The 26,161-nt window shown below is 39.0% G+C and overlaps 1 protein-coding gene across 2 annotated transcripts in view; it reads left to right on the top strand.

Annotated features, from left to right (window-relative positions):
* tmem132e (transmembrane protein 132E) overlaps positions 1-25,765 on the top strand; it is a 779,639-nt gene extending 753,874 nt beyond the window's left edge. For both annotated transcript variants that reach the window (XM_072589443.1, XM_072589444.1), the window contains one exon: positions 13,811-25,765. In XM_072589443.1, the coding sequence (XP_072445544.1) occupies positions 13,811-15,019 (1,209 nt within the window). In that variant the 3' untranslated portion in view covers positions 15,020-25,765. The remainder of the gene's footprint in view (positions 1-13,810) is intronic.
* Positions 25,766-26,161: the final 396 nt, after the last annotated feature.

The raw sequence follows: 26,161 nt of genomic DNA, 5'->3' as shown, positions 1-26,161 counted from the left end.
AACCAGATATCCCAACCCAATCTAGTCCCACCTGCCAGAACCCAGCCCATATCCCTCCAAACCCTTCCTATTCATATACCCATCAAGGTGCCTTTTAAATGTTGTAGTTGTACTTGCCTCTACCACTTCCTCTTGCAGCTCATTCTATACACATGCCACCCTCTGTGTAAAGAAGTTGCCCCTTAGGAGTCTTTTATATCTTTCCCCTCTCACCCTAAACCTATGCCCTCTAGTTCTAGACTCCCCCTCCCCAGGGAAGAGATTTTGTCTATTTATCTTATCCATGCACCTCATGATTTTATAAACCTCTGTAAACCTCACACCTCAGCCTCCAACGCTGCAGGGAAAATAGTCCCAGCCTATTCAACCTCTCCCTATAGCTCAAATCTTCCAAACCTGGCAACATCCTTATAAATCTTTTCTAAACCCTTTCAAGTTTCACAACATCCTTCCAATAGGAAGGAAACCAGAACTGTACGCAATATTCCAAAAGTGGCCTAACCAATGTCCTGTACAGCTGCAAAATGACCTCCCAACTTCTGTACTCATTACTCTGACCAACAAAGAAAAGCATACCAAATGCCTTCTTCACTATCTTATCTACCTGCGACTTCACTTTCAGGGAACTATGAAGCTGCACTCCAAGGTCTCTTTATTCAGCAACACTCCTTAGGACCTTACCATTAAATGTACAAGACCTGAAAAATGTTTTGCTGGAAAAGCGCAGCAGGTCAGGCAGTATCCAAGGAGCAGGAGAATCTACGTTTCGGGCGTAAGCCCTTCTTCAGGAATCTTCAGGCTTATGCCCGAAACATCGATTCTCCTGCTCCTTGGATGCTGCCTCACCTGCTACCCTTTTCCCGGAACACATTTTCAGCTCTGATCTCCAGCATCTGCAGTCCTCACTTTCTCCTAATGTATAAGACCTGCTAAGATTTGCTTTCCCAAAATGCAGCACCTTGCATTTATCTGAATTAAATTCCATCTGTCATTTCTCAGCCCATTGGTCTATCTAATCAAGATCCTGTTGTAATCTGAGGTAACCCTTTTTGCTGTCCACTACACCTCCAATTTTGGTGTCATCTGCAAACTTACTAACTGTACCTCTTAAGCTCACATCCAAATCATTTATATAAATGATGAAAAGTAGTGGATGCAGCACCGATCCTTGTGGCAATCCACAGGTCACAAGAGTTATTACTTGACTTTGAACTGGTCGCAGAGCAGAAAATTGTGGTATTGTGCCATTGCTTGCAGAAGGATAGGATAGCCACAAACAGCTAAACCTGACACAGTATCAAAGTCAAAGACACAAGATAAAAAAACACAAGAACGAGGGGTGAAAGAGCATTTGTCATAGGATTGGCAAGAAAAGAGGAGATTCTGCAAATGATTGCTAACTGAAGAAGGCAGCTGAAACTGACTGAATAGAGGTCGTGGGCAGCTGAGTCAAAATATTTATAGCGACAGAAAAAGCAAGAAAGAGAACAGGGATTGCAGGGAAAGAGGGAAATAATTGGAGGATCAGTTGAGCATGTGCAGGGAGAGGACAAGCAAAGCAAAAGTAATTGGATAATCAGCAAGTATTTACATGAAGAGAGAAATGATTGGGAGGCTTTCAACAATATGCAATCATGGGGTGAGGAGAAATGAGAGGGACAGGGAAAAGGTACTCTGCTGTAAATGTCTGTTCCTGATTCCTAAAGCACTGAATTGAAAGCTACATGATACCAAGACAATCATGGGCAGTTGCTCAAATCGTTTTAAACCTTCAAACAGTTCAGCTTTTTACTAGTGCCATTATGTTGGAGATGCCCCCATCCCCAACCTTATTACCTTTTGCAACAGCTTCATTTATTTAGCGATTTCACCAATCCTGGAAGCATGGCAGAAGTTATAATTTTCACCCTTCTCCTTGAACTGCAGTGTGTAATTTTTCGAAATAAAGTTTTGGTAATAGGCCAACAATATTTATCAAAATAACCCCTCTCATAATTAATTTAGCTACTGGACTGATGCATCAAGAAGATCTTTCAACATAAAAAATAGGAAAGTGAATAAGCATCAAACCTCTCCTGTCTCACATGATGCATCTTTCACATGCCATCAAATTCTTCATTCCACAGTGACTCATTTTGAAAGAAAAACCCACAAAGTAATAGAGAAATGCAAATAGAAATCTTCAATGAATTTATAAAACTTGTGAATTTTTCTGTACATAACCAAACAAGTTTCAGCAAATTCCGCTGGTTCATACTATCACTCCCATCAAACTAACTACCTTTATAAGCTTATGATGCCTTCCATTTGCTGAGAATCTTTTTTTGCCTTGTTGTAAATCCACACTAATTATATATACTGAAAACAAATTCAGAGGACCTAATTCATTTACAAATTCAATTTCCTGACAATTATCTTGCTTTTCTTACATATTTTTCACTGATGCCATCTTCTTTCAGACGTTCAGTAGAATTCAGAGTGAATATTCTGGTTCAGCCTGAGATGGTGGCCAAGGAAGGAAAAGCAACCAATAGTTTAGGAATTTTTTTTGTTTGATGTAGGCCAAATTTTCAGGCTTTCCAATGGTTAATTAGTGGATTTAGGAGTAGATTTCATACAATTTGATAACATGGAAACGATAGACAGATTGAGAGAAGTGGCACTTAAGTAATTAACTGGATATCATACAGGTATATTTGGAATAAGATACTGTACTTTTCGATGATTCACTGAGGGATAACATTGAAATAAGAAATGGGGAAGTGTTATGGGTTGACTCTTGGATGACTCTGAAGGTGAAAATGCATGAATAGGAAGAGTAACAATTACAGAAGAATCTCTGATTTTGGCAAGCTATGTAAGAGTTGAATGAGACAACAGTCGATCACACAGCTGGACAATGGAGGAGACAAGTGGAGAGTTGTGTCATCAAACATATCAAAGGCTGGAATAAACCCAGGAGGAATAATGCACTATGTGTAGGATGCAGCTCCTTTCTAGCAAAAACATCAGTATTGATAAAAGCAACTGATTGTTGGTTTGCAGAAAATTGTAATGTTGCTCTAAGTTTAAATTGGAATTGGTTAAATTCCAACCTTTTAACATATTGTGTGTCATGAGGTTGAAAAGAGTATGTTTGCAATAATGCAAGTTGAGGCACAAATCAGGATTTTATAAATATTCTGCAATAATGGAAACTGAATAGATGTACCTTTTTTCACTGACACTTCCATTCAAAGCATGAGAAAGGCTTCCAATGAGAAAGCACACAGCTCTTATCAAGGCAAACATTTGCTAACTCAATTCAGTCTTCCTGTTGCATTTGAAGATTGCTCTTATTTCATTTCTTATAGAACAGGATTCTGCAAAATTATTCATACTGTTTAATATTATAATGGAAATGCAAATAAAGAACAGGCATAAAGCTTTCTGGTCACGATATTCATGAAATGAAAACTTTCTGCCTCATCATATTCAAAACAGTTTTAGAGTTTAATATGTATTCAAGGGGAGCTCAATTTAGAGCACAAAGCTAAATAGCCAACCTTTGTGTTCTTATTTGGTTACATTACTAAACACAGAAGGCAGTTTAAATTCTGAAATCCAAGCTTTTTACAATACAAAAAAAACACTTACTGAAATCAATAGTTAGGGCATTCATTCTGATCCTGTGGTCATTTTCATTTGTAAAATAGCCTTACTTTTCTTCTATTAACCTTGTATTTAATGTCATTTTATGTTCCCAAGAATTCAGTCTTTACAATTATCCATTGGACAAAAGACTCTAAATATATTTTCTTATGGGTGAACACTTAAAACAATGATTTGTGCAAAAAAGGATAAATCAAGTTGTCACAGTACCACAAAAATACTATTGGTCACTGTCAGCCCAGATTTGACATCATTGGATACAAGGCTACTCCCAATTTCTGGTCCCTCGACACTGACTGCTGGGTAGAATTGGTTCACTATTTAAATTCAGTTGGGAAAAAGGTGTTGGAGAACAGAAGAGACTGTGGAAATATATTCCAATGAAAGTGATCACATTCAGAAAAGGTAGGTGACCAAAGATGAAATGGCAGGGGTTTTCATTTTTACTCATTCCCTGGATATTGACATCACTGGCAATAGAGACATGGGGCTGAATCTTACTGCACGTCTGGTGGGGTGATTTTCACCATGAGGCTGGGTGACATGTAGTGTTGTAACTTTGCAAGCTCATTGATTGCATTGTTTGACAATAGAGCCCTCAAAACATGAATCACATCCAATTGCAGCCCAGTCTTATCCCATGCCATTTCCAGGGCAACTTGCAACTCACCAGAGATTCTGAAATTAACTGGCAGTCCTGGCATTGCTGCCATATTTTAGAGGTTGTTGGGCACCCGGACAAGCACTGTTAGTTCAGAGCTGCTCTGCATAGTCCCTGATATTTGCCTTGGAGGCGGACAGGGAGATAACAGTGCCCTAGAGTTCCTGCTGTTTGGGATGGTGCATGTATCCAGCAATGGACACCACGATCCATAATTCATCAGCATGACCATGTCTAAAGTTTCCACCTAGATTACAACAATCTCAGTTAGCTGTTAGAATGCCCAATACTGTAGGAAAGAAGTTAATGTCCTTCTCCACACCACTAGCTCGTCTGTCGTCAACTTTCCTCTGATACCTCACACTCCTCTACCTCTATTTCTGTACCTACTTCTCCCCCAGGCTCTTTGTTGCCACTCTTCTTAATGTCTGTGATATCTTACCCACTTAAGCTCACCCCCCTCAACCTTCAGCACCACTCATCATGCATTCCTTTACCAGTTCTGCACGGCTTGCTCACTCCCTTGGAAAACCTCCACAACTGCACCAACAGTAATATTTGTCCCACCCACTTTTATCTTCCACAATATCTGCTTGTCCTTAATACCAAAACAGCCCATAAAAGGGCAGAATGAGTCAAGCTGGGTAGTGCATTGCCTCCCCACCCATTATCTGCAGAGAATCTTGACTCTGTCTGCCCACACTGTCTCTGGACTGATACTGTACATAAGAACATAAGAACTAGGAGCAGGAGTAGGCCATCTGGCCCCACAAGCCTGCTCCGCCATTCAATAGGATTATGGCTGATCTTTTTGTGGACTCAGTTCCACTGACCCACTCGCTCACCATAACACTTAGTTCCTTTGCTGTTTAAAAATATATCTTTCTTTGCCTTAAAAAGTTTAACAAGTAGTCTCAACTACTTCATTGGGCAGGAAATTCCACAGATTCACAACCCTTTGGATGAAGAAGTTCCTCCTCAACTCAGTCCTAAATCTGCACCTCTTTATTGTGAGGCTGTGCCCCATAGTTCTAGTTTCAACTGCCAGTAGAAACATCCTCCCTGCTCCTATCTTATCTATTCTCTTCATAATTCTATAGGTTTCTATAAGATCCCCCCCTCATTGTTCTAAATTCCAATGAGTTTATCCCAATCTACTCAATCTCTCCTCATAAGCCAACCTTCTGAACTCCGGAATCAACCTAGTGAACCTCCTCTGCACCCCCTCCAATGCTGGTACATCCTTTCTCAAGTAAGGAGACCAAAACCATACACAATACTCCAGGTGTGGCCTCACCAGCACCCTGTGCAGCTGCATCATAACCTTCCCTGTTTTTAAGCTCTATCCTCTAGAAATGAAGAACAATTTGCCTTTTTAATTACCTGCTGCATCTGCAAACCAACTTCTTGTCATTCACCTACAAGGGCACCCAGGTCCCTCTGCACAGCATTTTTCACCATTTAAATAATAGTCCATATTGCTATTATTCTGACCAAAATGGATGACCTCACATTTACCAACATTGTATTCCATCTGCCAGACCCTCACCCATTCACTTAACCTATTTATATATCTATACAGACTTTTGGAAACAGTTGCTGTCCCAAAACGGATCCTTGAGGCACACCATTAGCCACTGATTGTCAACCAGAAAAATACCCATTTATCCCCACTCTTCGTTTTCTGTTAGTTAACCAATCCCCCTATCCATGATAAAACATTATCCGTAAAGCTGTGCATCTTTGTCTTATGCAGCAGTCTTTTGTTCAGCACCGTGTCGAATGCCTTTTGGAAATCCAGATACACTGCATCCTCTGGTTTCCCACTGTCCACTGTGCTCTTAATGTCCTCAAAGAATTCCAGTAAATTGATTAAACATGACCTGCCTTTCATGAACTCAGGCTGCAACTGCCCAATGGGACAATTTCTATCCAGATGTCTTGCTATTTCTTCCTTGATGACAGCATTTCCCCAATACAGAAGTTAAGCTAATGGACCTGTAGTTACCTGCCTTTTGTCTACATCCTTCTTTAAACAGTGGCTGTTTTCTAATCTGTCGGAACTGCCACAGGGTGCAGCGAATTTTGGTAAATCACCACAAGTGAATCTACTACTTCCTCTGCCATCTCTTTTCGTACCCTGGTACCTTTAGCTCCATTAGCTCACCTAACACTATCTCTTTAGTGACAATGATCATTTCTAGGTCCTCACCTGCCATAGCCTCCTTGTCACTAGTTATTGGCATGTTATTTGTGTCTTCTGTTATGAAGACCAACACAAAATAACTGATCAATGCCTCAGCCATTTCTTCATTTCCCATTATTAATTCTCCCTTTTCATCCTTTAAAGGACCAGTGTTTAGCTTAGCCATTGTTTTTCATTTTATGTATTTGCAGAAACTTTTACTATCTGTGGCATTCTGAGCTAGTTTACTCTCATAATCTATCTTACCTGTCTTAATGACTTTTTTTGTGGCTTTCTGTTGACCTTTAAAGATTTCCCAATCCTCGAGTTTCCCACTAATTTTTGACACTGTATGTATTTGCTTTCAATTTGATACCCTCTTTATTTCCTTAGTTATCCATGGCTGATTTCCCTTTTCCTATAGTCCTTTCTTTCCACTTGTATATACTTCTACTGAGCGCTGTGTAAAATTGCTTTGAAAGTCCTCCACTGTTTCACAATCACCCCACGATATAGACTTTACTCCCAGTCTACCTTAGCCAACTCCTCCTTCATCCCGTTGTAGTCTCCGAGGTTGCAATTTGCCCTAGACTTACTGTGATGGGAGCCCCTGTAGGAAGGCTATTTCTCTAGACTGAATTCAGGCCAGTTTGGCAATCATGTCAAGCTTCCTCTCTTAGTGACTGTACCAGATGGCATGGTAAGACAATTGTATTGAGACATAGGGAGTAAGCTCTATGACAGCAAGAGAAGAGCCCAATGATACAGTGTGGTCCAATCTATGAATTGGGTGCATTTCCATGGGCACACAGCATCTTTGCTGCAGTATTCCAAGGATAATTACCAGTGCAGCCCAAGATTTATTGTTGAAATCCAGAAGCATCCTGTAAGTGTCAAAAATTAGTGGGAAACTCGAGGATTGGGAAATCTTTAAAGGTCAACAGAAAGCCACAAAAAAAGTCATTAAGACAGGTAAGATAGATTATGAGAGTAAACTAGCTCAGAATGCCACAGATAGGTTCACAGAGGTTAGCATATGTTGAATGCCAGTGTCTGCATATGTGGGTTGCAGGTGTCCAGTGCCTATTGAGTATGCTCAAAATGTTAGTGTTAACAAGGCATTTAAAAAGCAATAATGAGCATCAATTGGGAACTTTCTGCTGCCTAGTGAAAATCTCAACGTACTGCTTGAGAAAAGTGAACTACTTGCACCAAGACGATTCTGATGTCAAGATGGGCCTCATTGAATATCTCGCCTGAGTCTACCGTTCATCTTACCATGGCCCACCTCACTCAGAGTCTGATAAGATTCTGCCCTTACTGTCAGAATCTATTGAGTCATGTGGCTTTTTAAAATTCTTTTAGAGAATATGGATCTCATTGGCAAAGTGGGCATTTCTTGCTCATCCCAAATTGCTTGAGAGGGAGTAAGGCACATTAGAACATAGAACAGACAAAAGTACAGCACAGAACATGCTGTTTGGCCCACGATGTTGTGCCAAGGTTTAATCCTAATGTAAAATATGATAACTTAACCTACACACTCCTCAACTCACTGCTATCCATGTGCATGTCCAGCAGCCACTTAACTGTCCCTAATGACTCTGCTTCCACCATCATAGCTGGCAATGCATTCCATGCATTCATAACTCTGCATAAAAAACGTACCTCTGATGTCTCCTTTATACCTTCCTCCTAACATCTTCAAACTATGACTCCTCGTACCAGTCAATCCTGCCCTGGGGCAAAGTCTCTGGCTATTGACTCTATCTATTCTTCTCATTATTTTGTATACCTCGATCAGGTCTCCTCTCTTCCTCCTTCTCTCCTGAGAGAAAAGTCCAAGCTTCGTCAACCTCTCTTCGTAAGGCAAGCTCTCCAGTCTAGGCAGCATCCTGGTAAACCTTCTTTGCACCCTCTCCAAAACCTCTGTATCTTTCCTATAGTAGGATGACCAGAACTGGACACAATATTCCAAGTGTGGTCTCACCAGGGACTTGCAGAGCTGTAGCAAAACCTTGCGGCTCTTAAACTCGATCCCCCTGTTAATGAAAGCCAAAACATCATATGCTTTCTTAACAACCCTATCCACTTGGGTGGTAACTTTGAGGGATCTATGTGTTTGCACACCCAGGTACCTCTGTTCCTCCACACTGCCAAGAATCCTGTCTTTAATCCTATATTCAGCATTTGAGTTTGACCTTCCAAAATGCATCACTTCTCATTTATCCAGGTTGAATTCCATCTGCCATTTCTCAGCCCATCTCTGCATCCTGTCTATGTCACGCTGCAGTCTGCAGTATCTCTCGATACTATCGACAACACCTCTAATCTTTGTGTTATCTGCAATTTACTAACCCACCCCTCAACCTCCTCATCCAAGTCATTTATAAAAACTACAAAGAGCAGAGGCCCAAGAACAGAGCCCTGTGGGACCCCAATCAACACTGACCTCCAGGAAGAATACTTTCCATCTACAACCACTTTCTGCCTTCTGTCAGTCAGCCAATTCTGAATCCAGATAGCCAAATCTCCCTGTATCCCATACTTTCTGACTTTATGAATGAGCCTACCATGGGGAACGTTACCAAATGCCTTGCTGAAGTCCATATACACCACATCCACTGCTCGACCTTCGTCAACCTGTCTTGTCACCTCCTCAAAGAACTCAATAAGATTTGTGAGGCATGACCTGCTCTTCACAAAGCTATGCTGACTGCCTTTAATCATGCTATGCTTTGCCAAATGGTCGTAAATCCTATCCCTCTGAATTCTTTCCAAACGAATTGCTGCAGAAGATATAATGAACGTACTGCCATGGTGCTGCTGAAGAGTCCGGCAATTTGACTCAGATATATTTTCCACGTCGAGATACTGAATGACTTGGAGAGGAATATGGAGGTCGCAGTGTTCTCCCTGACTGCTTCCCTGTCCTTCTTGGCAGTAGATGAAGTGTTGAAGAAGCCATGGTGAGTTCCTGCCATGCATCAGGGAAATAAATATTGAAGTCTTTGAAAACAGTCCACAGATGAGGTGCTGGATAACATAAAGGTGGCTAAATATCCGGGACCTTATCAAGTGTATTCCAAGACATTTTGAGAAGGTAGGGAAGAAATTGTGGAGCCCTAGCAGAGGTACTTGTATCATCTACAGCCACAGGTTAGGTGCTGGAAGACTGGAGGATGGCTAACATTGTGCCTTTCTTTATTTAAGAAAGGCTACAAGAAGAAATTTGGGAACTATAGACCAGTGAGTCTGACACCAGTGGTGGGTAAGTTGTTGGAGGGGATTATGAAAGGCAGGATTTACATGCATTTGGAGAGGCAAGGACTGATGAGGGATAGTCAACAAGGCTTCTGTCTCTCAAACTTGATTACATTTTTTGAGAATGTGACCAAAAAGACAGATAAAGTTAGAGTGGTAGACATTGTCTACATGAACTTTAGTAAAACTCTTTTGACATGGTACCATATGTTAGACTGGTTAATAAAATTAGATCAGTGGCACTCAGGTGCAGCTTGCCAATTAGATACAAGATTGGCATGATGATAGGAGACAGGATGGTGGTGGAGGGTTACTTGTCAGACTGGAGGCCTGCGACCAGTGGTGTTCTGCAGGGATCAATGTTAGGTCCACTGTTGTTTGTCATTTATATAAATGATTTGGATCAGAATTTCAGAAGCATGGTTAGTAATTTCTGAGGAAGGGTCACTTGACCCAAAACTCTGATTTTTCTCTACAGATGCTGCCAGACTTGCTGAACTTTTCCAGCAATTTCTGTTTTTGCTTCTGATTTCCAACATCGACAGTTCTTTCGGTTTTTATGATTAACAAGTTTGCAGATAACACCAAAGTCGATAGTATAGTGGACAGTGAAGAAGGTTATCTAAGATTACAAAGGGAGATTGATCAGTTGGGCCAATGGGCTGACGAGTAGCAGATGGAGTTTAATTTGGATAAATGTGAGATGTTTCAGTTGAACACAACAAACAAGAACAGTACTTACACAGTTAATGTTAAGTCTGTGGGGAATGTGGTCGAACAGAGAGATCAAGGTGTTCAGGTACATAATTCTTTGAAAGTTGCATCACAAGCAGGCAACGTGGTAAAGAAGGCCGTTGGCACACTTGCCTTTATTTCTCAGACCATTGAATATAGTAGTTGGGACTTCATGTTTGTGGTTGTACAAGACATTCATGAGGCAACTTTCGGAGTGTTGTGTATAGTTCAGGCCACCCTGCTATAGGAAGGATATTATTAAACTGGAGAGGGTTCAAAAAGGATTTACAAAGATGGTACTGGCCTTGAATTATAAGGAGAGTCTGGATAGGCTGGAACATTTTCACTGGAGTGTAGGAAGTTGAGGGGTGACCTTACAGAGGTTTATAAAATCATGAGGGGCATAGATGAGGTGAATCACAAGGGTCTTTTCCCTCGAGTCGGGTAATTCAAAACTAAAGGGCATAATTTTATGCGAGGAGAAAGATTTAAAAGGGACCTGATGGGCAACTTTTTAACACAGAGGGTTGTTCGTACGTGGAATGAACTGCCAGAGGAAGTGATAGATGCAAGTACCTTCAAAAGACATTTGGACAGATACATGAATAGTAAAGGTTTGGAGGGAATGGCCAAACGCAGGCAATTAGGACTAGATTAGTTTGGGAATTTTGGTTGACATGGACGAGCAGGACTGAAGGATCTGTTTCTGTGCTGTATGGTTCTGCCTTGTGGATGATACATTAGACACTGTGAGCTGGTGGTGGAGGTAATCAATGTTTAAAATGCCAAAGGCATGCTGATCACGCACATTGTTTTGTCCTAGATGCTGTTTTATTTCTTCAATGTTCATCAACTCATCAACTCCAACACATAAAAAGAGGGAGCCAAAAGCTGAGTTATTTACCACAGAATGCCCAGCCTCTGATCGGTTATTGTCGATGCCATATTTGTATGACTGGTTCAGTTAAATGTTTGGCCACTAATAATCCCCATTAGGATATTGACAGGATTTGCCACCATTGAATATCAAGAGGACGTGTTTAGATTTTCTTATGTTGGATATGGTCATTGTCTGGTAGTTATGGGTGTGGGTCTGGGTGTTACTTGCCACTTATCAGTCCAGGCATGAATTTTACCTTGCTTATCTGAGATGTTGTGAAAGGGACTGAACACTTTGCAATCTTCAATGAATGGATGACACAAAAATGGGTGGGAAGGTAAGTGCTGAGGATGACACAAGGAGAATTATAGACAGATCAAGGGAGTGGGCAAAAACTTGGCAAATGCAATGTAATTTTGGAAAATATGAAGTTAAACATTTTAGCTAAAAAGTGTAGAGAGCTGGTGATTATTTAAATGAAGAAAGTTTGCAGAATGGTATAGCACAGAGGTATTTGGGAGTCTTTGTCCATGAGTCAGAAAAAGCTAGCATACAAGTTCAGCAGGAAATATGGAAGGCAAATGGAATATTGGCCTTTGTTTCAAAGGAAATTAAGCACAAAAATAGAAAGGTTTTGCTAAAACTATACAAAGCAGTAGTCAGACCACAGCTGGAATATTGTAACCAGTTTTTGACCTCTTATCAAGGAAAGAAATACTGGCATTGGAGGCAGTCCAAAGAATGTTCACTGAATTTCGAAGATTAAGAGGTGGCCTTTTTGAAATATGCAGAAGTCTTAGGGGGCATGACAGGGTAAATTTGAAAAAATCGATTTCTTGCCCTCATGGGAGTGTTTAGGACCAGAGGGCATCACCTCAGAATAATATATTTAAAATAAATGAGGAGAAATTTCTTCTCTCAGAGTGTCGTGAATCTGTGGAATTCTTTACCATGAAGAACTGTCAAGACTGGGTAATCAAGTTTATTCAAGGCTGAAATGGAGATTTTTAATCAGTGAGAGAATTGAGATTTTATGGGGACAAGTCAGGAAAGTGGAGTTAAGGATGTTCTGCCTGCTTGTCTACCTTGCATTCCAGCATCTGCAGTTTTTTTTGTCTCTAACCTTTGGAATTCAGCTGTGTTGCCTCTTTTTTGACCAAGATTGTAATGACGCCAAGAATTGAGTGATTCTGGTGGAATCCAGAGGGTGCATCATTGAGAAGGCAATTGGTGACAATGCACTGCTTGACAGCATTGTTCAGGGCATCTTGGATCACTTTGCTGATGATGGGGAGGTAACTGGTGAAAATGAATGGTCTTCCTCTTTGAGAATAAGATACACTGGGCATTTTTCCAGTTCACTTGTTAAGGTGCCGGAATTGTAACTGTACTAAAACAGCTTGGTGAGAGGCATGGTTAGATCTGGAGCATAAACGTTCAGTCTAAGAGTTGAACTGTTGTTAGGACCTGAAATCTTTGCTATTTCCAGTGCGCTTAGATCTTTCATGATGTCACATGGAATAAATCAGTTTGGCTGAAGACTGGTTTCTATCCGAGCAGAAAGGGAAGACTAAGTTGGATCTCAAACTCAATGTCTCTGAAGTTTTCAAAGACTTCACCCTTGATTCTTACATTACAGGTCCCTGTATTATATTTGATGGTAAGGTTGTTCATGGAGCTTTCTTCACCATTTTCATTACTATTCATGACTGTGTGCAGCAGACTTGCAGAACTTTGATCTAATCTGTTAGTTGCAGGATTACTGAACTCAGTCTGTAGCATACTGCTGCTGATGTTAAACACATATATCATCTTGTGTTGTAGTTTCACAAGGTTGACATCCTATTTTTAGGTATATTTGATGTTTCCTCTGGCATGCCTTTCTACTTTCTTCTTTGAATCAGGATTGGTCCCTTGTTTCGTGGTGGCAATGTGGGGTATATGCTAGGTTCTAAGGTTACAGATTGTGTGCAATATAGAGCTGCTTTTAATAATGGCCCACAGCGAGCCATTGATGCTCAGTTTTAAACGACTAGATCTGTTCAGAATTAATCACATTTAGCACAAGAGCAGTGCTACACAATACGATTGAGTATTCTCAGTGTTAGGATATGACTTTGTCTACACAAGAACTTCTAATTCCTTCAAGTCCTTCTAATACCTTCATAGAGAGATGCAGCTGCCACAAGAAGATTGGTGAGGGTGAGGTCAAGAAGGCTTTTTCTTTCTCGTGATTCTATCACCGCCTGCTACAGGCTGAGTCGGATAGCTATATCCTTTAAATCTCAGCTGACTTAGTCATTAATACCAAGTTACTTAATGTGATAGACATTGAAGTTCCTAACCCAGAGTGCAATCTGAAACCTGCAATGCTTCTCCAGTGTGTTCACTCAGATTATTAATCATAATGTGTTTTTTTTTTCTTTTTTTTTAGGAAGGTATCCTGAGCACATGGATTTTCTACAGTGACAATACAGCTGTACCACTGACTCTTTATGATGCTAAGGACTACAACCTGACAGTTACCTCACTGAATGACAAAGTAGTCTCTTCAACCCAGGATTCTGTTTGGTCTCTAATAATAGCAGAGGGTGAAGGGTCAGGTGAATTTATCAAGGTGGAATTGGGGATCTGTGAACTGTGTAAAAAGACCAATCGCAAGAGTGTGTTGTTTGTAACATTGGTCAACGTGAAGGTTCACTTTGGGTCTGATAATTCAGAAGAAGACCTAGAAAATACTGGTGAGGATTACGCGCCTGATGGAGTTCGATTTGATGGCAACCCATTTGGACATAAACCAAAAGAGAAAGGGCAATTTGACTTCAAGCCAGATACTTCCTCTGCAACTGGTGACCATGAGGAAAGTGTTCTACAGAAGGTTGGCACAACGGTAAAATCACCTCTAGAAGAGAGGACTGACTCAAGGGTGGAATCAGGCAGGGGCATTGATGGCATGCAGGATAGTGGAGTGCACTTTGACAACACAAGAGTGTCCAGCATGCCTGTTGATATTGATATTACAGATCTGCCAAAGGATCTTGCAGATCCTGATGATGAATATGCCCCCACACCAAGGGGTCTGACTGACTTGGAAATTGGAATGTATGCACTATTAGGGGTCTTCTGTCTTGCCATTTTGGTTTTTCTAATAAACTGCATTGTTTTTGTTCTCAAGTACAGGCACAAACGTATTCCCCCAGAGGGCCAAGCAAGCATGGACCATTCACATCATTGGGTGTTCCTAGGTAATGGTCAACCCCTTCGTACCCAGGCTGATCTCTCACCCCAGCCTGAAAGTCCGGGAAACCCATTAGAAAACATCCAAACCTGCTGCCATAGTGACCATCAGAGTAGTGGCAGCTCACAGACAAGTGTACAAAGTCAAGTGCACAGCAGAGCAGATGGTTCATCTGGGGGGTCAGTAAGGGAACACAGCGAGGATCCGCTGCACTCACCCACCTCCAAGCGTAAGAGAGTCAAATTTACCACATTCACCACACTGCCATCAGAGGAACTTGGCCTGGCCTACAATTGCATCCCTATAGCCGATGAGGAAGACATTGAGTGGGTCTGCCAAGATATGGGCCTCCGAGACCCAGAAGAACTACACAGCTATATTCAGAGAATAAAGGAGATTGCATAGACTGCTACAGATTTTCCTTTGGTGCATTTGTATTTACCAGAAATTTGTCTCATGTACAGTTTTTGTTTGAACCACAGAAGGAGGCTGAAATGTGTGGACATTTGCGGAACAGAAAAGCACTATAACATAATGCTTGTGGTCAATTGGCCACTGATAAGGCTGCATTAAAAATAATGCATTTGCAGCTGATCAAATATTTTGAAAAGAGTATACTCTACTGCAAATGGTATTAACAAATTACAGTTTACAGGAGGCAAAATCTCTTATATTGACATAAGAAATGACTAGTATAGCACAGAGGCATACTGTTCACTGTTATTCAAAGAGTATTTGCTGGGATTTCTTTGTGTAGGTGACAGTAAAATGAGACAGTATCATTCATGAAAATACTTATTTTCAACTTAGACTCCAATAGTCTGCAATCTGCAGAAAATCACATGCAATACACACTGATGGATTGCTAAAAGAATGCAAAGCAAAACTTGAGCTACTAGATTTGAAAGAACAGATGTGATAAACTTGTATCAAGCAGGTTGACCACTGAACCAAGCTGATAGTTTCTTGCCCAGTTCTGTCTGAAAAATGTGTTAATAATTGCGTTTTGAAAGTGATCACTGTTTGAGTCCATGATCAGTTCTGTATCTTGATGACATCTGTTCCATTCAAGTTTCAGTTCCATTTTAATTGCAGTGATGGAAGCTGTTAAAGCAAGTGCATGGAACGGATTGCAGTAAGTGCTGATTGGAGCAAAGCTGATATAAAAGTCATTAATCAAAGCGATGAATAGGTTTCTCTGTTTATGGAAAACAAATAATGTTATATAGCTCTCAATGAACTGTGGCAGCACGAACTTGGCATTATATATTCATTTTAATTTAATATACATACTTACAGTGCAATTTATTGGAAATGCAGGAGCAGAAATGTTCATATACACAAGCTTTCTTAATCAACCACAGTAGGAATCAATTGTTTTCAAACATTATGCAAAAATTCTTAACTTGCGGGAACTGAGAACCTGTAATTTTTATCTATAAAACAATAATAATCAATGCAGTCTAAAAAGTTAGGAGTTCTGGAAGGATTCTTTATGTTTATTTGGGTAAACAAGGAATTGTATCAATTCACTGAGGCTCTATTAGAAAATAAGCCCCAAATGATATCAGCCATTGTAAATAATTGAAGGAGAATTTGGCTCAAGCTGGCTGGGAGTTGTGTGCTTATGGTGCTGAACAAATCTTCCAGCTTAGAAAAGGACTTGGAAGCACCACCACTGTGAGCTGTAGGTCAGTTGAATTTCCTGACGAATCCACTAAATTTTGGGCAAAATGGGAATATATTGTAAAGGGATAATCAAGACTTGATGGATTAATGGCAAAGTAAGATTTCTCCAAGATGCACATGCTAATTGCTAACTCTCCTGAAATTTGATGTGAGCAACCGTTTAGATCCCCAAATGTAATTGTGAGATAGTTTTATTTCATGCTTATGGTTTAGTATATGTAAATGTCTGTATTAAACACAAGTGAAGCTCTTAGTTAATGTGACATTCCACCAAGTCTAGCTGCATTTTTATGTCCCTAAGTGTACCATATTATGTAAACGAGTGCTCATAATGTCTGAAGTATATGTGAATCTTCAGTTAGCGTTGCACAGGCTTATGATAGGTTTATTTATTATTTCATAAACTGCACAAAAAATCTACTAGTTAGCAATTTCTGACTCTATGCTTGTTGGCTTACAATTTTTCTGTTCAACTCGTGGATAGAAACTCCTGACCCATCATTTAATACTCCACATAATAAATACCAATTTACCATCCAGATTATTTACTCTGATAATTTAACATTAAAAATGAGAGTAAATCTAGATTTTCACAAAATTCTGTCAATTTATATGCCTTATCATCAATAGTTAATATACACCTTCTTGTCAGTTACCTGTATCAAGCATGTCTCATGTCAGAGTCAAAGACAATGGACTGGATTTTGCTGTGGGAATTACTCCACTTAACCTGTCAGCCTATTCAGGAGTTCACACATTCTCATTGAGTCTACACTGTAACAAAGGACTGTTCATACAGACTGTGCAGGCACAACCTACCAAAAATAGACTCCTCTGACACGATCTCTCTGTAATACCCTGGGAAAAGTTACACCTTGTTGAATGAGATGTAATTGGGTTTTTAAAGATGTGCTAACTTCATCATTAGTTCTAAACACACTCATGGCCTGAACAGCTATCTTATATTGTTATAGTGTTAGGTAAAAGGGTAAATGTAGGGGAATGGGTGGGTTGCGCTTCGGCGGGTCGGTGTGGACTTGTTGGGCCGAAGGGCCTGTTTCCACACTGTAAGTAATCTAATCTAAAATTTGTGGAAAGTCAAATCTCGTTATCACAATGACCAAAAAAAACTTTTAATTTTCACAGATTCCCCATAGTGTGAAGCAGGCCAATTGGCCTACACCAACCCTCCAAACAGCATCCTGTCCAGACCCACCCCCCCTAACGTATCCCTGTAATGCTGCATTTCCCATGGCTAATCCACTTAACCTGCACATCCCTGAACAAAATGGGCAATTTAGCCTGGCCAATCCACCCTAACCTGTACATTTTGGACTGTGGGAGGAAACTGGAGCATCTGGAGGAAACCCACGGAGACACTGGGAAAATGTGCAACTTCACACAGTTAGTCACCTGAGGGTGGAATCAAACCCAGGTCCCCGGTGCTGTGAGGCAGCAGTGCTAACCACTCAGCCACTGTGCACGAGAATATGTTGATGTAATTGACTTCTTATCTGCTGCTGATATAACTGTTGCTACATGACAAGACATCACTTTGATGGTCTGTGTCAGATTTAAATTGCTGTCAGACAATGCAAACCTACCAATATAACCACTAGATCTTTGAGGGCAGGTATATTTGAGGTCAGTGTCCAAGCATCTCAACTTCATCACTGATTCTTAAAAACCAGACCAAATTTCAATTCAATCTTTGGACAATCATCCCAACGTTATATCAAAAAATGCATTGAAGTGCTTTGTAACAAAATCATTGATATGATCATTGTTCCTCAGAAATTGTGAATATGACAAATAGAATACAATAACCTGGAATGTTGCAGATGTGTTCTCTTGACTCAGTGTTGTGACATGGGACCTCAGTGTTCACCCATCTCCACATACCCACAGCTTTCCTCACTTGGGTCTTGTCCTCACTCTCTGACTCATTCTCAATACATTACCACCTTGCGACTTCCTTCCCTGCCTTTAAAAACTTCCAGAAACCCTACCTTTTTGATTGTGCCTTTGACCAACTTTTGTAAATTGTCTGCCTCTCTGCTCTGTAAGCACCTTGGAAGTTTCACTACATTAAATACAAATGCCAAGTTCTTATTGTTCTTGAGATTGTAAAATTTCAAAGTTTGTGTAATGGCACACAATATGTAGTTTGCTTAATCATTGTTGAGAATATGGGGAAAGATTTCTCGCAAAATCATAAGTGTGTTTATGAAAGATTGATTTCTGATTTTTCTGCAATTAGTGCACAAGGAAATTTTCACCCCTGGTAACTGAGATAGCAAGATTGCAGCTTAGAATTGTAAGGAAAATAATAAAATTAAAATGGAAATTTACATCCAGAAATTACTATTGCTGATATTAATTAACAAATGTTTCATGCTTGCATATATTGACATGTTTCACATGGATTAATGGCTGATACAAATGACACTGAACAGTTGTTCTTTAAAACCAAGTATAATTTCTAGGTTTACATAACATTCTTAGATTATTTTATTGTGTGGTTTGAGAAAAGGAGGTCACTGAACTTGGATGTGGCAAGAGAACCAGTGAGGTTGAACTTCACAGAAATGAGAGACTGAAAGAGAAAGTTTATTTCCTCATGAACCAATTCCTAATATGTGCAGAAGTCAATCCAATTCCAGTCTACGGAGAAAAACATCTTCTGTATGCCTGATGCAACATTTTACTTTCTGGCTAGTAAGGGTAATACTTACTGTTACTACAATTGCCTTAGGGGTGCCAGCGGTGGGGAAAATCAGCCAATGCTCCTGCTTTCAATTACTATTCCTTAGCCCTTTTGGAAAATGCATGTTGATTAGGGTGAAAAAGAAACCTTAGCTGAAATTTCTGTTGAGTTCATACCTTCTTACAACAGTATAACCTTTCTCCCCTACATTCAAGAGGAGAGGACAGGTACTACTTTTTTAGCCTGCACCTGCTACTAGACAAAATGCCAGGAGGTGTTTGAAAATAACCCGGTAGAAACTCACAATCCAATTTCCCATTTTCCTCTATGGTGAGACATTGGCCAAGGTTAAACATAGTCTGCACATATTCATAGAATCCCTACAGTTGAAGCAGACCATTCAACCCTTCGAGTTCACACTGACTCTTCAAAGAGCAGCCCTCCCTGACCCACCCCATACTCTACCCCTGTAACTCTAGTTCCCTGTCTAACCCAGCTCGTGATTTAGCACTGTGGGTAATTTAGACTAGATTCCACTATAGCATGGAAACGGCTCTTCAGCCCAAGTCTACACCAACCCACCAAAGAGTAACCCACCCTGACCCATTTCCCTCTGACTAGTGCACCTAACACTATGGGCAGTTTAGCATGGAGTGTGGGAGGAAACCAGAGCAAGACCGCGCAAACACAGGGAGAATGTTCAAACTCCACACAGATAGTCATCCGAGGCTAGGACTGAACCTGGGTCCCTGGTGCTGTGAGGCAGCAGTGCTAACCACTGAACCACTGTGCCCAATCCACCTGATCTGCACATCTTTGGACTGTGGGAGGAAACTGGAGCACAAAGTTAATTGATTTAATGTATACTGTCATATCAAATTAATTAATTGCTGTCATATTCTTTCAATAAAACATAATTACTATTGTCATATTGATAGATACATAATATAGATTCAATTTACTTGAAAACCTTAACAAATTACTAATTTGTAGTTACAGACAGCTTACGTACACATTCTAGCATGTTGCTGCATGGAGTCCTCATAACTCATTACACACCCGTCTTAAAGAAGTAATACAATTGTGGGATTAAGCTTTCACAAGATGATAAGATGTAGCAGCAGGCACAGGCCATTCAGCTTATTGAGTCAGGTCCATTATTTAAAGAGATCATGGCTGATCTGGTAATCCTGAATACCACTGTCCCGCTTTTCTTCCATAACCCTTGATTCCCCTACTGATTAAAAATCTGTCTATCTCAGCCCTGAATATATTTAATAACCTAGAATCTACAGCCCTCTATGTGAAGAATTAAACAAATTCAGTACCATCTAACAGAATAAATTACTTCTCATCTCTGACTTAAAAAGGCAACATCATATTCTGAGACTGTGTCTCTGGTCCTGGAATCTGCAACAAAGGGAAACAACATTTCCGCATCTAACCTTTCAAGTCTCCTAAGTATCTTCTATTTTCCAATAAAGTCGCCCCTTATTCTTCTAATCTCCAATGAAAGCAGATCCAATGTGCTCAACCTCTTCTTATAAAACAGTCCTACCAAAAATTTATATTATGCCAAAAACAAACTATTTTGTTAATCTAATATATTAGAATGTGTGTACAGTTAATTATAGTAATAAAGCATAATGCCTCAGGCTAGAACAAGAACCCAAATCATTAGTGGCAGAAATGGTTTGTGTGATCTGTAGGGTAAGCATTCCTGGTTGAAGAGTTTTAGAACTGCACCACGTGAAAGAAATGTAGATTGACCAAAATGGCCAGCATTAAATCATTTAAACATCACAGTGCTAGTTTGTACATCAATAAAAGTATAAGCAAAGACCATTATGTGCATTGTTATATGGAAAGACTAAAACCAAGCTGCACTTTTTATTATTGTTCATTGTACCTCTATTGATAGGTTACACTGGTCAACTGTGGAGAAAATTAATGTACCCCATGCATAATCCTCACTGTCTTCAATTACTGATATACACCATTTTAATTCTGAAAATATTTCATACCTTCTTCTTTCCAGTCATTCTGTGATTTGCAATGCTTCATTAGCCTATATCATGGCCTGTATAGACTACAGCCACTATATCTGCTTGCAGCATTAGAAACCCAAAACCATCCAGATAACTTACAAAATTTAAGCTAAATTGAAATTCTCCAACAAACTTCCAAAACAAAAATCAAAAGTGAAGCAACACTATGTAGTTACCAAATCAGTGGGTGGGTTAGGAGTCAACTCTTGAACTGTTCAGGTAAAGTGAAAGTTAGGTTTTAGTCTTACTGTCCTGAATACAGTTTAATACAATCAACATGTACCTTCTTGTCTTGGTTTTGCTGTTGCTCTTCTTGTATAACAATATGCATAATGACCTTTCCTCTTTTTTTTGTTCTTCAAACTAGCAATATGGTCTTTCAATGAATTAGTGCTTTACTATTTTGCTGAATCCATTTTTCCCCCAAATGGTGCAGTTTCCAAAACTCTAGAACCAGGAATCTGTTCAGATCATACAAACAATTCTGCAGTGAATAATTTGGTTTCTTGTTCTAGCCTGAGGCATCATGCTTTATTACCATAAAACTAAACTTAAAATCAAGACATCATTTTTAAACACAAAAACTGGTGGAAATATATAATTTTCTCCACCAAAAGGGTGGATGCAGTTTAATTGACATTTTCAACTGTATTTTGTAGATTTTTAAAAAGGCTGCCTATTAAAGGAATTGAAGCAAACATTGATAAATGTAACAAGACATGGAACAGCAATGATCTAATGGAATGGAAGAAAAGATTTGAGGGGCTTAAAGGCTTACTCCTGTAGCCGAGTAGCACTCAGTTAAACAAGCTTTAAATAATCTTTGTATTTGTGTGTATGCTAATTTGTTTGTGTTCTTCATAAATTCTATTTATTGGCTCTTGGAAGTGATAGTTTTAGCAATACTATTAACAACATTCTTTATATTCAGTTTATTTATCATGAATTTTTAAGAAGGATACAAAAATATTAATGCCAAAGAGAGTCCCCTAAAGGTTTGTAGGACAAAGTCAGGTTTACTATCTGTACTAATGTCCCTTAGGGAGGGAAACTGCCATCCTCACCTGGTCACCTGCTGTGACTCCAGACACACAACAGTATGGTTGACTCTTCACTGCCCCTGAACAATTAGGGACGGGCAATAAATGCTGCCTAGCCAGCAATACCCTCTTCCCATGAACGAATATTAAAAAAAACTTTCAAAATAATTGTAAGGATGCTGAAATAGATAAAATTAAGGTGCAAATGATGAAGATATCTGGTGAAATTGGAATCCAACCTTTTTTGACAAATGTAAGAAACCAAAACTTACTGAAAGAATGGGAGGGAAGTAAAATTTACATTTTCTCCCCAAAAGGTTTAAAGAATGCTTAGTAATCTTCTGCATAACCCTATTTTGTAACTTTTCACAATCATATTAGAAAATTGTACACTTTCTGTGTAAAGTACAAATTAGACATGGAAAGCTGAAGCCTTGTTAGACCATCAATTTACTCTTAGTATTTGAAAAAATATTTCAGAAGGTAACAGAATGTAGTAGGTGAAATATTCTTGAGTTGCGTTTTACATACCATAATGCCTCATGAGGCCATTTACTAAGGTGTCATTGTCAGTGGAAGGTGCACCAACCTTTAGGCTAAGTCTGACCATATTGTTATTGGGTTATGCCAAGCCTATGCTGCAAAGCATAGATCTGCATCTTGATATTTAATGATCCTGGTCCTATGGAGACTATTGCCTTGAAGATTGAGAAATACCAAAGTTTGCAGATGTGATTGTAGGTATCTTTGTAGATATGGTGATCAGATTATGATGGCTGCTGGTCACTATGGCAGACACTTTCTAAATCAAAATAGCACAATCTGTGATTGTATTTCTGAATCAGACATTCACATATCTCATTGCTATAATTAAGAATTTTGTCTCAACCTTCTTTGGGATTAGGAGCTTCCATATGTACCAGCCAGCTGCCAAAGCAAAGCATTTCACTTCTGTTTTCAAATGCAAATGTAACGATATTGCCGAGTGGGTCCACAGCACTGCCTGAATATTCTGAGGTATTCCTGTTGTTTTAAGATTATCTGATATAATTTGGCAAACTGATTGATACCAACAATGCTGTAAGTGGTAAAAATAAGATAGAATATTGGCATAAAGACTCAGAGACCTAAGTGCTCAGTGAAAAATAAGGATTCAACAGGCACAGAGATTCCTTTAAAAAAAGAGCTTTATAGTTCTTTGTTCTATACATGCTTTGCTAAATGCCATAAGTGCAAAATAATTCTGGATATTTTTTCAATCAAATGTTGAACATACGTGGACATTAAGAAATTGTCAGCTATCACGACCCCCACTTTCACATAGTAATAAAGCACCAGCCAGTTTTGGAGAGATGTTTCCAGTACATATACTAGCCCTCACCTGAAATGTTAATAGCACAACAGAGAGAAATTTATCAGGGTAATTCTCCACTGAATTTCATGTGCTGCTACACTCAGTCTGCCAATTTCTAGGCTATAAAATTAACTCCATAGAATTTCAGTGAACAGTCTTCTTTAATAATGTTACTTACAAATATTCAAGATCTTACTTCACAACACAAGATGAGTGACAAATTATGTTGTGCCATAAATATCCCACTGTTATAGTTGAATATATTTTTTCCCTGTTGTCAATTGCTGCCAGACTTGTACCAGTCATTACAATAATTAATCAAGTTACAGATTAAAAGCATTTAGGACATTGCTCAATGGGGTATGCTCCTGTCTGCAAAAAAAAACACTCAAACTGAATGAACCAGCCCCATGAATTTTAAAGAGTATTTTATGGCAAGACTAGTAACCTCCTTTCAACATGAAATTCAAGGCACAGTTTGCATGAATTATTTTAACATACTATGATTCATAATTTTTCCAGTTTATAATCACAATCTGGTATCCTTTACTAGTAACACAACAAGTTTGTTGAGTGCAATTATCAGGATTACCCAATATAGTTAGTATGTTAATATTATTATATTCCTATATATTTAAGCAGCTCCAATAGATTCCAATCTGAAGTTTAATCCCATGCATTATTCTGTAGAAAAAAAGCAAAGAACTGCTGAAAATCTGACAGAAAATCAATAAGCACTGGTGAAATTCAGCAGATCTGGTTGCATCTGTAAAGACAACTACCAAGCTATCATTTAATATCCAGTAACCTTTTGTCAGCATTCAATTTGATTTCATAACTATGTATTTTGTTAGTAGGTTGCTTTTAGTGTAATACGGCATTGTGATTGTGCAGAGCATAAGGTCTCAAAGTTGTTACTCACTAACACTGGTAAGCATGTGGGATAGAGGTATATAAAACCAAGAGGGGCATGCACAGAGTGACTAGAAAAGAGCTGTTTGCCTTAGTTGAAGGGTTAATAACAAGGGGTGTAATTTTCAAATGAGGGGCAGGAGGTTTAGAGGAAAAGCTTTTTCACCCAGAAGGTGCTGGGAAGGTAGTTAAGATAGGAAACTTCACAATCTTTAAAAAGCATCTGGATGAACACTTAAAGTGTCATAACATTGAAGACTATGAGCCTCGTGCAGGAAAGTGGGACTAGTGAAGATGGTAAGATATCTTTGGCGGTTCAGACTTGATGGATCAAAGGGCCTCTTCTGTACTAAATGATTATATGATTCTATGAAGAATCATTCTATATAGAGTTCATCTGCAACCCTTAACTAGATTCTAGCCTGGTACCTCATATTTGTGTATCTGTTATTCAATATCTAACCCATCAAAATCCCTTGCATAAAATTCAAATCTATAGTTCATTCTCAGGTAATACTTCATACATAAACCATTGAACCACTCAATTAGATACCAGCCTATAATCATTTGCCTGTATTCAGTATTCTATATGTAACAAGCATGAAAATTCTCTACCACGATAAGCATGAAATTCACCACCAGGATCCATTATGATTTTATACAAACTATTAGAACTGTTCAATTAGATAGCAGCTTGTGATCATCCTTCGCATTCATTATCCTGCGTATAAAGCATCCAAACTAACAATTAATGTTCAATCGGTAATTAATCCTGGGATGTATTATTGCCACATCTTAAATAGATTACAATATTCTTATCATTCAATGTCTAAAGCTAATCTTTTAAGATGCAAACATTTTCATAAATTACAGTTTGCTTTTAACTTAGATATTAAGACCATTTACAACTTGAAAAAGTAATTTCTGGGAACAGCAGTGAAACTGCAGGGTTGAGTTTTAACTATAGTTTCCCCAATCACCCGGCTGCCACACACTAAGTGCTTAACCAACAACCATAAGATATGTTGGTTCACACAGTTTTACAAGTATTGTTAATACATAATATGTATGTGTGTAATTTAAAACACAAAGATTTGTAAAGATGTTGTTATAGAATATGAAACCATTATGAGTGGATCTTTTTATTTGAAGTTGTAAGACCATGATTACAATGAAGTAGTCCCAGCATTCCTCAAGAATTAGGAAGGAGAAAGGAACATTATCCAAAAATCTTTTTTTTTGTCCAAAATATACAAAAATGGCTCTTCAATCTGTACAGTCAAAATCCAATATTATGTGCAAAATAAATTGTATGCATCATGTTCTTCAAGCACGCACTACAGTCTTTGATTTTGCTTAGACTTTTATGAATGAATAAAAGTTTAATTTTTTTAAATGAAAGCAGAACTTTTGTTTATATGTAAACATAAGCAAACATACGGAGAATACATGTCTGAAGATATAAAATCATTTATTTATATAATGGGCAAATCTGTAAATATTCCACACAATGACATCCTGTTAATAGGGCCAATTAGGTGTATGTGATCAGCTTGTTACATTGTGACTTACCAAACTGTCTGTGTATAATAAACACAAATCTAGGATTCTGGTTGTGTTTTATTCAGGAGGAATTAACTCTTTAAAAAGGGATATAATATTATTGGGTTACCCAGAACATTTCTGCTCAGTTTGGTCTTCATACAGAAGTTTTAACTCAGGCCATTGCACTTCACAGTCCCATATGCAAAATTCAATGTTATATATTAAAAATTATTTTACAGATTAAGCAACACA

Source organism: Chiloscyllium punctatum, chromosome 19 (genome assembly GCF_047496795.1).
Source record: "Chiloscyllium punctatum isolate Juve2018m chromosome 19, sChiPun1.3, whole genome shotgun sequence".
Taxonomy (NCBI): domain Eukaryota; kingdom Metazoa; phylum Chordata; class Chondrichthyes; order Orectolobiformes; family Hemiscylliidae; genus Chiloscyllium; species Chiloscyllium punctatum.
This window is presented reverse-complemented; position numbering and strand designations above follow the sequence as displayed.